This window comes from Saccopteryx leptura, chromosome 3, assembly GCF_036850995.1.
Source record: "Saccopteryx leptura isolate mSacLep1 chromosome 3, mSacLep1_pri_phased_curated, whole genome shotgun sequence".
NCBI classification, from domain to species: Eukaryota; Metazoa; Chordata; class Mammalia; order Chiroptera; family Emballonuridae; genus Saccopteryx; species Saccopteryx leptura.
The window spans coordinates 361,457,321-361,474,898 of record NC_089505.1 but is presented as its reverse complement, the minus strand read 5'-3'; the positions used below and the strand labels follow the sequence as shown (position 1 = coordinate 361,474,898).

Genomic DNA, 17,578 nt, shown 5'->3' with positions numbered 1-17,578 from the left:
AGGCACGCCTCATTTGCAAGGCACCATGTTAACAGAAACTTGTACATGTCAGAATCATGTCCTCATTTTGCACATTCTGCGTAACTGAGGTCTGGTTTCAGCTGTGGAACTGTGCAAAGCAAGGCCTGTCTGTGCGCGCGCGCACACACACACACACACACACACACACCTGGAAAGGTACAGACCTAGTTTATAATCAGGAGGAAATTAGTGAAGAGCTGTACAAGGCGAGTTGTAGACGGCTTCGAGGCTGCGGAACTGACTGCCGTCAGTTGGGAAAGACTTCCCAGTATAAGCAAGTGTTGATTGTAGTTTTGAAAGACTGGAAGGACGTGCCCTCTCAGAAAATTTAAATTTGTTATTAGTTTTTGTAGACACTATTCTGGATGGGCCTGGGCTTCTGTTGCCTTGTCTATGGTGACCACTGTGTATCCGGCTTGTCATTGACCATCCTCCATGAAGCTGCTCCCATCTGTTTATAGTTCTCACTCAGGTTCGTCCATGGCTGGTCCAACAGATCTGGTCTGCTGGGATAAACTTTGATGTCTAAGCAATCACACTGGAGGCCTGATCTTTAGAGTCTGGGAGTAGGGTGGCTGGGTTCAGGTAGCAATGATCTATAAGGTAACATTGGGATTGCCCAGTAGTATGGCCTCATACGGGCCCTGCCCTTAGGCAGTCGGAGGTTGAAGACGGTAAAGGGAGGATACACGGTGGAAAAAGAGACTTGAATTTGGACAGTGGACACACAATATGATATGCAAATGATGTATTATAGAATTTATATACGTTATTATTATAGAATGTACACTTGGAAGTTTTATAATTTTATTTATTTATTTTATTTTTCTAAGTGAGAGGAGAGAGGAGATACTGAGATAGGCTCCCACATGTGCCCTGACTAGTATCTACCTGGTAACCCCGATCTTGGGCCGATGCTCAATCAACTGAGCTATCCTCAGTGCCTGAGGCCAACGCACGGACCAATCAAGCTACTGGCTGCAGGAGGGGAAGGAGGAGAGAAGGGGGAAAAAAGGGGGAGAGAAGCAGATAGTTGCTTCTTCTATGTGCCCTGACCAGGGATTGGACCTGAGGGCATCCATACGCCAGGCCAACACTCTATCCATGAGCCAACCGGCCAGAGCCAAAAGTTTTATAATTTTATTAACCAATGTCACTCTTATAAAGTCAATTCAAAACATTTTTAAAAGAATAAAATAAAAATAAAAGGGTTAAAGCTGGTGTGGTACAAATACCACAGTAGTTTGCCTCCGAGTGATTATCTCTGCTTCCTGCGAGATGCCATAGGTAGCTGCTATTGCCCAGGGGCAGGGTGGCCATTTTTTTGTCTGTTTAGGTTAAATTTTTTTTTTTTTTTACAGAGACAGAGAGAGAGTCAGAGAGAGGGATAGACAGGGACAGACAGACAGGAACGGAGGGATGAGAAGCATCAATCATTAGTTTTTCATTGCGCATTGCAACACCTTAGTTGTTTATTGATTGCTTTTTTTAAAAATTTTTATTTATTTTATTTTATTTTTTTACAGAGACAGAGAGTGAGTCAGAGAGAGGGATAGACAGGGACAGACAGGAACGGAGAGAGATGAGAAGCATCAATCATTAGTTTTTCAGTGCGTGTTGCAACACCTTAGTTGTTCATTGATTGCTCTCCCACATGTGCCTTGACTGCGGGCCTTCAGCAGACCGAGTAACCCCTTGCTGGAGCCAGTGATCCTGGGTTCAAGCTGGTGGGCTCTTTCCTCAAACCAGATGAGCCCGCACTCAAGCTGGCGACCTCAGGGTCTTGAACCTGGGTCTTCTGCATCGCAGTCCGATGCTCTATCCAATGTGCCACCGCCTGGTCAGGCTGATTGCTTTCTCATATGCGCCTTGACCGCGGGCCTTCAGCAGACCGAGTAACTCCTTGCTTGAGCCAGGGACCTTGGCCCAAGCTGGTGAGCTTTTTGCTCAAACCAGATGAGCCCGTGCTCAAGCTGGCGACCTCGGGGTCTCGAACCTGGGTCCTCGGCATCCCAGTCCGACGCTCTATCCACTGCGCCACCGCCTGGTCAGGCTAGGTTAATTTTTATAGGTTGGATATTAAACACTCTACCTGGGATTCCACCAGCCCAAATGGCTTGATCTGCATCTAGCTGCTTGTAGATCTCAGATGGGAAGAGCTCACCTCCACGTCCTTCCGGGCAAGCCAGGAGCACCTGGAACTAGAGAGCATGTTCCTGTGGGTGGGACCCCTAAACGTAACTGCTGCTTCTCGGGGGGCAGGTTAGCTGTGCATGCAACTGACAAAGTCCGTTTCGGCCCGACAATGGAATGGAGCAGTCTGGCATGTCCAGAAAACTATGCATAAGGTTTTGACCCCCAAGCTAGCATTCTAGAGGTTGAAGGAAGTCTGTTTTTATAATTGTCCAGTAACCGAGACCACAACTGAACCTCGAGGGTTTCTATTCTTTTTATTTTCCCGTTTGAGTTTTGGGCAGTCCTTTCTCCAGTGGCCCCCCTGCCTGCAACAGGCACATTGATTGGCTGCTGGTGGGTGGTTCCTCAGAGGGGATTGTCCTGCTCTGGATAGGGGTGCTCCCAGGCCAAGTTGGGTGACTTGCTGTGTCTTCAAGAGGAAAACCATTCCTTCATCAGACAGGGGTGGGGCTGTCGCCCCTTGGGGCTCTATTTCAGGAGTATCTAGCAGCATGTAGTGACAGAGAATCTTCCTGCTAATCCTGGCTTCCCTGGGGTCAGGAAATTGAAGAGAGTCATCTCCTCATACTCCTTTTCTCCCTGTGTCTTACTATCAGGGAGCTGTTTTGAAGCCAGTTCCCTTCTCTGACTCATTGATGTATTCCCTTTCTTTGCCGAATCCTTATGGTGTAAAGACATAAACACCTGGACATAAGGGATTTCGTCCCATTTCCCCGACTGTTGGCAAAACAATTCCAACTGCATGATGGCGTAGTAATTTAGAGAATCATTTGGGGTCAACTTTCCACAGGCCAAGCAGTGTTACAATAGAAAACCAATTCCTTCTTCATCATTGGGTGATAGCCTTACATATATCAATTTGCTAGAGTTCGGCCCATGAGTTCCCTTTAGGAACTGAATCAGAACAACCCCCCACAGCACGAAAGTTCAAACTTGTAACCATGGAAAGACCCACCCAGGACAAAGTGAAAACATATAAACAAAGCTTGGATCCACAAACGAGTGCTCCCAAGTAAGTCCTAGTGTCTTATCTCCTCTCAACCAGCACTGGAAGTGATCCTAATTGGACCTAAACGACATAAAGCCTAAGCGGCAGGGATAGCCTGCCAACCGGTACCAAAAATGGTCCTAACCGAACCCAAGTGACACAAAGCCCAAGCGGCAAAAAGGCCAACGGGGCATGAAGCCCAAACAGCAGGGACAGACGGCCGCTTAATCAAAACCTTGCCAGCAGCTGTCCATGATCTCACAGCTGCAGCTACTTGCAGAAGTTAGGGTATCCCAGCCATTAATTTCACACGGCCAGCTCATCAAAACTTTGCCGGCAGCCGGCAGTGACACAAAGCCCAGGTGGCAGGGATAGAGGACCCCCAGGGAACACATTGGTTGACTCACCCCGTCTGGGGGTTCGTCTGCTCCCCCAAAACCTATTTCCTTTCACCAGCCGAGCGTTTCAGGCATCTGACACCCTGAGTGCAGGGAAATTTCTCTGAGAAAAGCTCTCGGCGGCTGCTGGGAAGTCCCCACAGTCGTGGGGTCCCCTTCCACAGGCAGCTGGGGCCTGAACACGGGCCCTTTGGGACTTACCAAGGTCTACATTCTCCTTGCTGGCTCGTCAAAAAGTATAATCGAACAGGTGGGTTTGGCTGCCTGCCGAATCAAAAAAACCCAAAAAAGAGGCCGGTGCTGGTGCAAAAGAAAAGAGGTTTATTCAGGTGCCCCCCTCCCCCCCCCCCGGGAAAGCCACGACTCCATCTCAAAAACCCTCCCCCCTTTCTGCACAAGCCTGAAGTTTTATAGTGATCCCGAGGGGCGGGCTTTTTTCTTTACCCAATTATCTTGCTAGTTTTTGGCGTGCTCGGGGGCCCTAACCACTCATCATTTTAGCTTTTAGCATGCTCAGTGTAAGAACCTCCCTGCATCACCTCGCCAATGGGCGAGGCTCCCTGGGGCTCACTGACTGTCTACCTGTCTATGGTAACAACGGGGGTACATTAGCCCAAGAGGAGGGAAAGGTGCCTGCAGCCCCCATGCCTCATGGGCTCCCTAAAAGTGGGCCTAAGGATCTCACGTGACCATCGCCACCTGCTCCTGAATGTCTGCGCGCTCTGTCCACAGCCCTTTCCCTGCCTGGACCTCAACTTTTTCATCTGCAAAATGAGCTGGTCAGCTCATGGGACACGAGGGGCCACTCCATCCAGAATGTTCTCTGATCTCTGGCGGCTCCCCCTGCCCCGATTTCTCATTTCCTCACGTTTAAACCTCGCACCCTGACGGTCACGAGTGACTGATTTCTTTAGGTCAGGGACCCGTTTCAAAAAAAAATGGCTGGTGAGAGACCCGCTGCTGGGCCCCAGGCCAGTGCTGGAGGCATTTGGTGGTGGTTTTGCAAACTTACAGCTGCAAAGGCAGCCGTCTTGATGCCTGCGAGGGAGATTAGTGAGGGAGGGAAAGGACAGCCTCGTCTGCTAAGAAGAGCGAGGGGGGTCTGGAGAACAACCTCAGGGCAGGACGTGGTCTGGCCCAAGGAAGCGGTGACGGTTCGGGCTGGACGCTGAGATGAGGCTCGCGTCTAACTCGGAATGCTCCGCGCTGCGGGGCTGCAGGCCTGGGAGAGGCTCCCACACCTCAAGGGGCTGCAGGCCTGGGAGAGGCTCCCACACCTCGCCGGACGCTTCTGCCGGCCTTCATCCCGAGCCTCCCCGCGTCCCACAGAGGGACTTGGTTTAAAGTTCCAAGCAGCTGCAACAGACTCTAAAACAGGGGTCCCCAAACTTTTTACACAGGGGGCCAGTTCACTGTCCCTCAGACCGTTGGAGGGCCGGACTATAAAAAAAACTATGAACAAATTCCTGTGCACACTGCACATATCTTATTTTAAAGTAAAAAAACAAAACGGGAACAAATACAATATTTAAAATAAAGAACAAGTAAATTTAAATCAAGAAACTGACCAGTATTTCAACGGGAACTATGCTCCTCTCACTGACCACCAATGAAAGAGGTGCCTCTTCTGGAAGTGCAGCGGGGGCCGGATAAATCGGCCCCCGGGCCGTAGTTTGGGGACCCCTGCTCTAAAATGTTAGTATTAAAGTAACACGCTGGCCACCTTATATTTGCACAAGATTTTGTGTTTATTCAATAAAGTTTTTTAAAAAGCAAATGTTAGACTGGCCCATGTCACGTTTGTTAGGGCTTCAGAACTTTCTAAAGGGTCATAGGTGTCTGAGAGGGCAGGCAAGGGTGTGGGCTGAGCTTGGATTCCAGCTCTTCTGCCTCTTCATGGGGCGGGGGAGAACTTGGGCAACATACTTAACGTTTTTCTCAGTCTCTTTTCTCATCTGTAAAATGGGCAGAATCACAGTGACCTATTCAGAGGGTCGTCAGAAAACTCAAGGAGAAAATGCAGGTGAAGCACTCTGCATACGGACTTTTCTTAAAAATATTTATTTATTTATTTTTTACTTTATTGATTGATTTTAGAGCGCGAGGACAGGAGAGCAAAAGTGAGACAGAAACATTGATCTGTTCCTGTATGTGCCCTGACCGGGGCTTGAACCCATAACCCTTGCACGTCAGGATGGTGCTCCAACCAGCTGAGTGATCCAGCCAGGGCTCAGCACTATGACTTTTGAACAATATAACTCAAGGCTGTGGGGATGGGACCACTATGACCAGAGGATCTAGACAAACATAGTGGGAATGACGTAGCATTCCCTCTGACAGAGCCTGTCCTTAGACTCTTTCCAAGGCCCCCGGTGAGCTGGCTTGGGGCCCACCCAAGGTTATTCTTCTCTTTCACTACAAACTCCTTCCATTCTGGTTTGTGCTGGGTTTGCCAGGCGTGTCTTTCTCTCTCCCGTCTGGGATCTCAGGCTACTGGGCTTGGCTAACTCACACCCATCCTCCATGTCTCAGTTAAATACCTTCCCTGATCTGTGAGGCTGTCAGATGACCCCATAAAGATTCCTTCTTCCTCACCCCACTACTCTGGGCCCTTGAATTTATTTAGTTAATTATTTGTATAAACACATTTATTTAGTTAGTTATTTGTATAAACACCAGGGAGACTGAAGTGATAAGGCCTGCGAGTCAGTAGAAGAAGCCAGCGTGGAGAACCTTGGAGGTCCAGGATGGCTTTGAACGGCATCTGCAGGGTAGCAGGAACCTGACGAGAGCTTTTATGCACAGGAGGGGCATGTTCACGTGTGGGATTCAGAAAGATCCCTGGGAGGCAGTAATGGAGAAAGCAGTGGTTCTTGAAATTTTTCTAAAGGCCTTGTTATATCAGAGTATCCTGGGGCCTATTTTCTGAGATTCTAATTCAGAGGGAATACAGTATTGTGACTTCAGTATTGTCACATTCAATAATTATCTGCAGAGGATATGTTCTAAGACCCTTAGTGGGTGCCTGGAACCATGGATAGTACCGAACTTTCACCTTAAAGGAAGCACTTACGGACTTCCCGGTGGAGTATTTGAATTCCCAGCATGATCACTCTTGCACTCTGGGCCCTTACTAAGTAGAATAAGGGTGTCTTGAACACAGGTACTGCAAAACCGTGACAGTCGATCTGATAACCCAGCTGGCTATGAAGTGACTAACGGGTACGCACCGTGGATATGCTGGAAAAGGGCGTGAGTCATGTCCCTGGTGGGACTGCAAGAGATTTTATCACAGTGCTCAGAACGCTACACAATCTAAAACTTATGCATTGTTTACTTCTGGAATTTTTCATTTAACATTTTTGGGCCACAGTTGACCACAGGTAATGGAAACTGTGTGAATTCTAACCCTCTGCCTGCTGTCCCGCTTGCATTCGCCACAGAGTCACAGGGGACGCTGATGCCGATGGTCAGGAATCGATCGCCCTTTGGGGACCCTGGTGAAGGTCTTGCGGGAAGGCAGGTCGCTGGGGGGATGCTTAGGCAGCTGTTTCAAATGACGGACTGAGTGAAGGGAATAAAGGAAAGAGAAGATCCTGGGTGGATGGGGCTGCCCTCCCACTGGGGAAGTGTAGCCAAGAAGACACCCCCATTTTCTTCTTCCCAGGCACCATTCCCGGACTTCCGGCTGCGCCTCTTGCTGCCTTTGACCCCTCTGACAGAAGGGTTTCCGCCCTTAGGTCACAGCACTTTCTCTCAGCTTCCCTTCCGCCCTCTGAGGATGTCTTCTCCTCTGTTCTTCCAGCGTGGCCTCAGCTCCAACCTTCATTCATGTTCCGTGTGGGAAATGTGTTCTCAGAGCTTCAATCCTCTCTCTTGCTATATAGCTGAACACTCAAAGAGTCTGTAAAATAAGAGTCTAGTTCGGGGGTCCCCAAACTACGGCCCGCGGGCCGCATGCGGCCCCCTGAGGCTATTTATCCGCCCCCGCCGCACTTCTGGAAGGGGCACCTCTTTCATTGGTGGTCAGTGAGAGGAGCATAGTTCCCATTGAAATACTGGTCAGTTTGTTGATTTAAATTTACTTGTTCTTTATTTTAAATATTGTATTTATTTCAGTTTTGTCTTTTTACTTTAAAGTAAGATATGTGCAGTGTGCATAGGGATTTGTTCATAGTTTTTTTTATAGTCCGGCCCTCCAACGGTCTGAGGGACAGTGAACTGGCCCCCTGTGAAAAAAGTTTGGGGACCCCTGGTCTAGTTGCTGATTTTCTTTCTTCTCCAACAATCTCTAGGGCTAGGACCTTATCTGTTGGCTTTATCTCAATATTCCATCCCACCCCCAGCACAGTGTGGGCACACAGTAGGTGCTCAATAAATATTTATGAACAAACGAGTAATCGCTCCTTGTTGCCAGCTCCGCCAATGCAGGCGTATTGCTTAATCTCTCCAAATTTCAATCCCTTTAAATGTACAATGGGATTAGACATAGAATTTACTTTCTCAGAGTGGCGCTGGTGATGAAATGAGATAAGGCCTATAAAGTGTTTAGCACATAGTAAAATTAACTACTATTTTTGTTGTTACTTGTGTGACTTTGGGAGAGCTATTGAACTTGTCTAAAACTTCAGTATTGTCACATTCAACAATTACTGTCCCGCTGGGCCGTTGTGCAGGTCTGGCAAATAGTAGGTGTGTAATAAAGGCTAATTGTCGCTCCCCAAGCTGTCCCCTTCCCTACCCCAAGAGACCCCTGACTGCCCTGGCCTGTTTTATCCCTTGATGGGCTGACACAGTGACAATGGGAAGAAAGTGTTGGGGATTGTGGCTGAGCTCCCGGGCATTGTGTAGAAACAAAGAACATTCCTTTAACCTTGGAAGATCTACATCCCATCAGCACTCCTTCCCTTCAACTCTTCCTGAAGAGATTAGGGTAGGCTCGTATTGAAAGAAAGAAAATTAAAAACAAAACGTGAAATCAACTCCAAAGTCATTTCCAGCTGTCTTGAACCATTTTGGCAAAGCAAACATTTTTGTCTATTTCTTCTCAATTTGTAATGAATCTGAATTCTCCCCTGAAGGGTCTTGAATAGAGAAAGATCATTGCCTCAGGTTTCGTGGTGGGTGGTAGAGCCTTTTTAGTTTTATTTATTTTTATTTTATTTTTTAATGGCTCCCTGTTCTCATCCTGTTCGCTTGTTTCTACCCTCTTCCTTTGAAATGGGCCTGTAATGATCAATAATCTTAAAGGAGGAGCCTTTGTAAAGCTCCCAGTGCATTATGGGTAGTGTTGGGGGACAGCGGTTAGCATTTTCAGCCTAAGGGTTATTTATTGTTGGGAAGAAATGCCTCAGGAACCTTTAGTGTGTATCCTGAAAAAATTATTACTGACTGAGCAGACAAACCACAGAAAACCCCCGAACACAACCTTTTTTTTTTTTTTTTTTTTGGTCCTCTTTCCCAAGCTTTGTGCCAAGTTTGTCTTAAAGACCAGCAGAGAACTAACTCTACTTACATATCCCAGCTGTGAGGAACCAAAGTATTAAGCCAGGATTGTGAAAAAACTTTGTCCAGTTACAAATCTGATTATTTTTATAATGTGGATCTCCTTTGTTGTTTCCAAATGGAAACTCAAAATAACTTTTCCTTACTCTTTACACATTCCCTCCCTAAACAAAAGCACCCCAGGAATCCAGTAGGGTGTCCGTAAAAATTCCTGCAGTGTCCAAGGTAAAAAAACTGTCAGTATTAGCTTATGCCTTCCGGTGTATTCCAACCAAATTGCAAGCTCCTAACCACCGTCTACAGTTCTTCTACAAAAGAGATTGTACAATGCATAGACCCTGGGGACTCTCTAGATCGGCTCTGAGGGCCAATTTGTGTCGGGTTCAAGATCAGCTTGACTTTATGGGAAGGCTGGTTCCTTGGCTTCCTAAACCCAAGATGTAAGCCAAAGAGGTTTTTTTGAATGGTTCCCCTTCCACAGCCAAGCTCCTTGTCCCTGAAGTTGTTTCCTCATCCTTTGGAACGGGCAGTTGTTTTCCTGGTGAGGAACAGTCTGGTGCTCCAGGCGTTTACCGGGATTTAGTGATTCAAACTGACCCCTTCCGGGTTCCTCAGTGAGTCACTCCAGGGCTAGTGTCCAGCCACAAAGGGGCAAAAAGGGAACCGTTTAAGATGGCCCTTTCTGTGTTGTGACACTTCTGTGGGTTTTATCTCCCTTTGAATTGAGGATATAGGGTGTGACAGCTTGACATACTTAGAGCCCAAAATGAAGGATCAAGAAAAAGACATTAAGGACTTGATTAAACTACTGTAGGGGTCAGAGCCAAGGATAGTAATTATCTATTGATTTCTGGGCGGTGGTGGATTAGAATCCCAAGGAATCCAGGAATCTGAACATCTCCCTGGAGGCTGAAACAATTAGGTAATTAGAACAGTGATAGTAGCTGCCATTTACCTATGTGGTCAACTTTCAAGTTTCTGGTTTGGGCTGTGGGTTTTCAAAGGCTTATAATTAATATCTACATTCAGAAAATGCCTTTTCATGTTCCAGTGATGAGCATGTGTCATGATTGTCCGTGTGTGAAAGAGTTTTGGAGTCTGTCGTTTCCAAAATAATGACTCACACGACAAAGAGTAATTATATTTTATTTTATGATCTAAACAGTAGCAGTTCTAAACTGGCTGCCTCCCCGGAGCAACTGGTGAATCTCACTTAACAAATGGCCAGCGTATGAACAAATGGAGGGAATGAATCTGGGTTCTGGACTTGTCAATGTGAAAGGAAAAATTAAAACAATGAACGACAAAATAAAACAAACCAAAAAAATGGGGATCTGATGTCCAACAGGGCCTGCGTGTTGAAATAGAAGGCACAGCCTGACCTGTGGTGGTGCAGTAGATAAAGCGTCGACCTGGAATACTGAGGTTGCCAGTTCGAAACTCTGGGCTTGCCTGGTCAAGGCACATATGGGAATTGATGCTTCCTGCTCCTCCCCCCTTCTCTCTCTCAAAATAAAAAAAAAAAAAAAAAAAAAAAAAAAAGGGCACAGAGTCCACTGGATTGGTCACCCCTGTTCTCACAAGTGACTCCTTTATTCCTTCTGGTCCCTTTGAGAGGTGGTCTAGCACAGTTTAAGAGTGGATGCGTGGGTTTGAATTCTGGCTCTACTTTTTGTTATTGGTGGACCTTGGCCACACGAAGGAGTCTTTCTCGGGGTTGCTGTGGCGTTGTGTAAGAAAAATGCTTCGAATGCCTGGCACGCAAGCGGGAGAGGTGGTTACTACTCAGCAGCCCATCAGGCCCACCACCAAAAGCAACCTTGGTCTCTGCACTTTGGGATGAGGTGAGGTGCAGGTGAAGTGTGGGGTGTTTTCCAACAAAGACGGGGCTTGGATGCTGTCTTTTATTATCTGTGTGGCCACAGAGAAGTTACATAACCTCTCTGAGCTTCTATTATTTCCTTGCTTGTAAAATTAAGGGTAATAACATGCCTCCCAGAGCTCCTCTGGTCCTTATAAGATAAGCCACGCAGAGGCCTGGGACCTGCAATCAGCGAAATTTGGTTTCTGCTCTTCTTCCTCGATCCACGATTTCCCTGGGCAGAGCCCCTGGGTGTGACTGGAGCAGGGAAATTGCGTGGATTCAGAGCCCTTGCCCCTCATCTTCCTCCCAGCCCCCCGTCCTTCCCCTCATCTTCCTCCCAGCCCCCCCGTCCTTCCCCTCATCTTCCTCCCAGCCCCCCCGTCCTTCCCCTCATCTTCCTCCCAGCCCCCAGTCCTTCCCCTCATCTTCCTCCCAGCCCCCAGTCCTTCCCCTCATCTTCCTCCCAGCCCCCAGTCCTTCCCCTCATCTTCCTCCCAGGCCCCAGTCCTTCCCCTCATCTTCCTCCCAGCCCCCCCGTCCTTCCCCTCATCTTCCTCCCAGCCCCCAGTCCTTCCCCTCATCTTCCTCCCAGCCCCCAGTCCTTCCCCTCATCTTCCTCCCAGCCCCCAGTCCTTCCCCTCATCTTCCTCCCAGCCCCCCGTCCTTCCCCTCATCTTCCTCCCAGCCCCCCGTCCTTCCCCTCATCTTCCTCCCAGGCCCCCAGTCCTTCCCCTCATCTTCCTCCCAGCCCCCAGTCCTTCCCCTCATCTTCCTCCCAGCCCCCAGTCCTTCCCCTCATCTTCCTTCCAGCCCCCAGTCCTTCCCCTCATCTTCCTCCCAGCCCCCAGTCCTTCCCCTCATCTTCCTCCCAGCCCCCCGTCCTTCCCCTCATCTTCCTCCCAGCCCCCCCGTCCTTCCCCTCATCTTCCTTCCAGCCCCCAGTCCTTCCCCTCATCTTCCTCCCAGCCCCCAGTCCTTCCCTCTCCCCGTGTTATCTTTCACCCTGAGCAGCCCTTCGCTGCTCTCCTGCTCACGGCTTCTGCCCTTTCCTTTTTTCAAGTGTCCACTTCGGCCCTTATCACCAATCTCCATGATGCACTTACAAACCTGCTGGGTTTAAAGACCGTAAAGCCCCAGACCCATTTTATCAAAGCCGCTGTCCCTTCCCGAGTAACTTCTTTCCCCATCTTGTATTTACGCTCAAGCCCTTATGGACCCAATTCTGTTCATTCTTAACTGATGAAAGAGAATGACAAAAAGAAGAAACAAAACACCCACAGACGTATGATTTGGCTGTATTATATAATAGCCATTGATTTTATTTTTCTAGAAACAATAAAAAAAATCAACTTTAGAAAGCAAAATGTATTTAAATAAAAAAAATTATGGTTTATAATACAGGTTTTGAAATCTTGTATAACTGCTATAAACGTTTTATTAAAGTTATTTACATTTAATGGCTATATTTACACAGGAAAGTGGGGTAAACTTTAAGATTTTTTAAAAAACAATTCTTTAAATACAAATCTTTAAGGAAAAAAAAAATTAGGATGGCAAGCATAAAAAAACTTTATGCTAAAAAAATCTATGAGGTGGTGTATATCATTACGGCTCAGCCTTTCAGTCCTAAGGCGTAGCCAAGGTTGTGAGGTTGCGCTTGGCATGCAATTGCGCAGTTTTGTCAGAAGGAACCTTCCCCCTTACTTTCCCTTAGTAACCAGTGAGAAGTCGGCGAGTGATCCCAGTTCCTCCTTCCAATAGGACAACTTTTATGCACAAGAGTTCCGTAGCTGTTCAAGTTTGTGTTTCCACTGCTCTCGTCGTTTCCGCAGTAAGTCCTTCTCTGAAACGAGCTTTTGCTCCTCGGCTTGGATGGCCAGGATGTATGCAGTGGCTTTTTTCAGGATCACAACCTTGGGCGCCTTTTCGTTGTTTTCCAACTCGGGGATCTGGTCGCGCAGGGCAAAAAAGCTACGCTTCAACTCGTTTCTCCTCTGGCGTTCTAAGACGTTGTGTGTCCGCCTCTTGTCGTTCTCCTCCGTGTCTGAGGACCTGGGGCTGGCACATTTGCGGTTGTTGCTGATCTGTTTCAGGACTCGGCCACTGTCCAACTTAGCCCTCTTGGCCGGCGGATAGTCCTTCCTGGTGGAGGGGGGTGCTGCGTAATTGTGCTGATGGGTGGACACATGGCATCTCTTAAGGACCAGAGGGCTGTGAGGAGGTTTGCTGTGACTTCCAGCGGGTGACCCTGATTCTGACCTTTTGGCAGAAGGCTGCCTCTTCTCCACAGAAACAACATCAATTTCTTCCTCGTCCTCTTGTTCTTCCTCTTTAAGAAAAAAATAGAAATCAACCGGTTAGTCACCTTTCCTTAAAGTAATCGATGATTACATGACATTAATGCAATGTAAATATAAAGGAATCTACATGAGGAAGGACCCTGGCACAAAGTTACCCCCAGAGAACAAACTAGCCAATCACCCTGGCTCTTCTCCCTAGGAAGGCAGAATGACAGCTGGGTTTATGGCACAGGCAAGAAAATTATAATTTACCAGGATACAACATTGATGCCAATTCTTACCTAAGACTTAATGAGGCTTTGGACACACCCAAAGCAAAGCACATTCCCAAGCACCTCCTATTTTTAATGGACTTTACCAAGAACCCATCAGCTGTTGCAAAGGATAGCTGCAAATCTCCTGGTATGACTTTAGCAACTCCGTATTTTACTGGAAGTCAAAAAGAAAAAAAAACCTTGCAGCTTTGCCAAAAGTTGTAGGGGATGGGGGAAGGAAGAAAACTCCAGTTTTGGAGAAGGATTTGCTTTTTAAGTGTTCAAAAGAGGTGGAAAAGATCCCAACTTTCAGTTCACTCATTTTTAGGCACTTTAGCTAGTTCGCAGCCCCAGGCAGGGACGCTGCCCTGCCTGAGTCCACAGCCCCTCTTCATTTTCATAGATCTGCAGTCCTTTAAATTCCAGCACTTCTCAGAAAGGAAGAAGGTGGCAATTCTTTCACTCTCAGAGATCTAGCCTCTTTTAATCTCATTCACACTCCCCCCACTCCCCCTAGGGCAATTAAAATGCTTAAGAAAGGTAAAAGGGAGTGGATTGAGTTGCAAGATAAACCCGGAAGGTTTAAAATCCAAATGAAATTCCTAAGGGGTGGGAAGGAAAGGAAGTTGCAGGCCACTAGGGCGGTCTAGGGGAACAGATGGGAGGGAACAGCAAAGCCCAGTGTTTCTAAGATGATGGAGCTCCCAGATCCTCCCACATCTGCCCTTTCTTTCCCAAATAGTGTAAGAAAAGAGAAAAGACGGTTTTAAGTGACGTGGTCAGCTGAATTAGCGGCCAATGAGAAAAGAAGGCTGTTAGGCTCGCAGGGGTCCAGCTTACCAGAGTCGCTGCTGGTGGTGGGTGGTGTCTCCTCGTGGAGCGCCAGGGGCTCGGGGCTGGCCCGTGGGGAGGAGGCAGCCGAGGACAGCAGAGAGTCCGAGGACGGGGAGAAGGCGGGGGAGGCGCAGGGCTTGGGTGAGCTGCTGTCGTTGAGCGGGTAGGGGAAGACCACGGAAGGGTCGATGCACTCGGAGGCAGCGGCGCTCAGGTCCTGCAGGTACAGGCTGGAGGTGGAGCAGGCGCCGTGCCCTCGGGCGGGGCTCCGGCTGCCGCCGTCTTTGCGGGCAGCCTGGTAGGAGGCCAGCTTCTCGGAGACGAGCTTGGCGGCGGCCGAGAAGCCGCTCCACATACAGTCCTGGATGATGATGTTTTTGATGAAGTTCTCGTCGTCCGGGTCGCAGATGAAGCTCTGGTTCACCATGTCTCCTCCCAGCAGCTCGGTCACCATCTCCAACTGGTCAGCGGTGGAGAAGCTGCCGCCGCCACCGTCGTCAACGTCCCTGGGGGAGAAGGACGCGAACGCAACATAGGAAGGCGAGCAGAGCCCGGAGCGGCGGCTCGGAGACAGGGGCGGGGTGGGCAGCAGCTCGAACTTCTTCCAGATGTCCTCGCTGGGCGCGGGGGGCTGCAGCTCGCTCTGCTGCTGCTGGTGGTAGAAGTTCTCTTCCTCGTCGCAGAAGAAATAGGGCTGCATCGAGTCGTACTCGAGGTCATAGTTCCTGTTGGCGAAGCTGACGTTGAGGGGCATCGCGGCAGCTTGCTAAAGGGGGCACACAAAGGGGGCAATCTTGAGTTAAGTCTAGGTTGGCGCTTCAGCCCCGCGCACTGCGCGGCACAATCACGAACCACTCCCCATTCAGGGCTCTCCCCCAAATGGGCCAGTGGCGGGAGGGGTGGGGGCAAAAAGGACACCCTTTCACCCTCTCCGGGTGACCTCTCATCTCGGACACATACATGGTTAACTAGTTGCGGAGCACCAGCGGGGTTTCGGTCCCCCGGGAGTCCGGTACGCAAAGGCTGGGACTCGGCACCGCAGCCGCAGAGCAATAGAAATCGGCTCTGGTCTCGGTAAGAGGCCGGGAGAGGCGGCGGTGGAGAATACAATCTGCCAAACCCGAAAAGTTTTGCGCCACCTGAAGGAGAAGGCGAGACGCTGCGGCGGGAGCGGCTGCGCCCCTTCCCACTCGCGCCCTCGCCGCGTTCCTTCCCCCGCGGGCTCCACCGCCCATCCCAGCCTCCTTCTCCTCCTCCTCCATCTCCACCCCGCAGCGCGCCCCCTCCCTTCTTTCCCGGTTTTTCTTCGTTTCCTTCGCCGGCTTGGTGCGGCGGGCTCAGCTGCGAGCCTTTAACACTCCCCTCTTCCCATAAATAACAGGGGGGTATTAGAGAATAACAGGGGCACCTCCCTTCAACACCCAGCACCGCAACGCAACTGCGCCAGAGACCCTGCTGCGATTCCGCGCCCGGAGCGGGGGCGCTCTTCCCTTTACCAGAGCAGAGGAGCAGCTGTTCTGAAAAAGCCCGGAGCCCCGCTCCTGGTGGTCCCTCCGAATCTCAGGGGCGCGGGGACTCCGAGGCGGCGGGGTACCAAGGCTGGGTGCGGAGATTTGCCCTCGTTTTCTAACTCAGTAAATCCAGGAGAATCGGACACATCCCTGCCCTAGCCTTCCTTCTCCGCCTCCCTGCGCCTTCCCAACACCAAGTCCTCATTGCTCGGTACACCAAGATCTTTAATTTTATTATTTTCCTCAGCAGCTAAATGCCAACTTCTGAAAAGGCGCAAGGGACGAATTGGAAACGCCGGCGGAATAGGCCGGCCGGCTGTGCCGCAGTGTCTCCGGCTGTCAGAAATGCGGTCAAAAAAGCTGAAATTTAAATGCCCTTTCGGAGCAGGGGAAAAGTCAGCGGCTCCGGAGCTCTCTAGATCACACATAAGGATATGTAATCCTTACTCCAAGGAGCTCGAGATGCAAAGGGCTTTCTGCCCACCACGAAGCATAGCTCTCCCCGCCGTCCGCAGAAACAAAAAACAAACAAAAAATCCCCAAGCAATTAATTCAATAAAGCAGGAATATACAGCCGGCTGGCCTCTGCGTCAATTATCATCGACAAAAACCTCCAAAGGCTTGTTTAAAAAACGCAATCCCGTTTTCCCTCTGCTTTCCACCCTCCCATTTGACAAGTCGCTCAACCCCGAACCAGGTCGGCTTCAGTCCCCACCCCACCCCGACCTACGAGAACTACTCCGAGAAGTGTCAATAGTACAGGAATGGGGAGAAGACACCCTGCTGCGGGTACTCGATTCTTCACGTCAATAAAGCGGTAGAAAAAATAAATTAGAAGACAAATAGATCCGGGGGCTTACCGGCTTTCCTACTATCCGGAGGAAATCTAGCGTCCAGAAAGGATCAAGGAGCGCCTTTGAGACCAGCGAGTCGTAGGCAGCGGCGAGGAGAAACGTCTCCCCAAATAGGCAAAAGAGCCTCTCAGCGTCCGGAGAGTCGCGTTCTCGCTAGGGTGTTGTAAGTTCCAGGGAAAAGTGCCGGCTCGCTGCAATGGGCAAAGTTTCGCGGATTCGGCGAGGGTTGCAGGTCGCTGGCAAGGGTCGGCGGGAAGGGTGGAGAGTAGGCGGCTGGACGGGAGGCGAAGCCCCCCGTTAACTCCGGATCTCCCTGCCCTGGGCACCCGGAGCGCGACTCTGCTCGCTCAGCTCGCTCGGCTCACTCTGGCGGGTCCGCCCGCTCGCTCCCTCTGCCTCTGGCTGGAATTACTACAACGAGTCAGATAAGCCGGCTTTTATATTGGTAAGTTCGAGCCCTCCCCTCTGTCCGTTTTCCCGCCAAGCCTCTGAATAGCACGGGGGTGGGGGGAAAGGAGGGGGGAGAAGTAGGCGGCGGCTGAGACGCGTGCACCGCGGTGGTTGCAGCAGCCGCGAGAAGCGCAGCCGGGGGTCCTCGCCCCGGCAGACCCTTGCCTATAAAGGGCGGGTGGGCGGGGATTCACGAGAGAGGATCTTTTTTCTATCCCCCACCCCCTCTTGCTTTGGGAAATCGGGAGGGGCGCTTGTTCGGAGGGAGGGGCTTGGGGGGAGGAGACACAGCCTTTGAGCCTGGCACTCCCGTGCGCCAAGCAATCGGATGTAAATAGAGTTAGATCCTAGCATGAATTAACTGCTCGCGCCTACCATTTTCTTTTGCTCCCGCTCAAACCCG

The 17,578-nt window shown here is 49.9% G+C and overlaps 1 protein-coding gene across 1 annotated transcript; it reads right to left on the bottom strand.

Moving 5' to 3' along the window:
* Nucleotides 1-12,260: 12,260 nt before the first annotated feature.
* MYC (MYC proto-oncogene, bHLH transcription factor) lies at nt 12,261-17,272 on the bottom strand. Its single transcript, XM_066379495.1, has 3 exons — nt 16,732-17,272; nt 14,367-15,126; nt 12,261-13,301 (listed from the first exon to the last, which is right to left on the bottom strand). The coding sequence occupies exons 2-3, from the start codon at nt 15,112-15,114 to the stop codon at nt 12,742-12,744; spliced, it is 1,308 nt and encodes a 435-aa protein (XP_066235592.1). The 5' UTR covers nt 15,115-15,126; nt 16,732-17,272; the 3' UTR covers nt 12,261-12,741.
* Nucleotides 17,273-17,578: the final 306 nt, after the last annotated feature.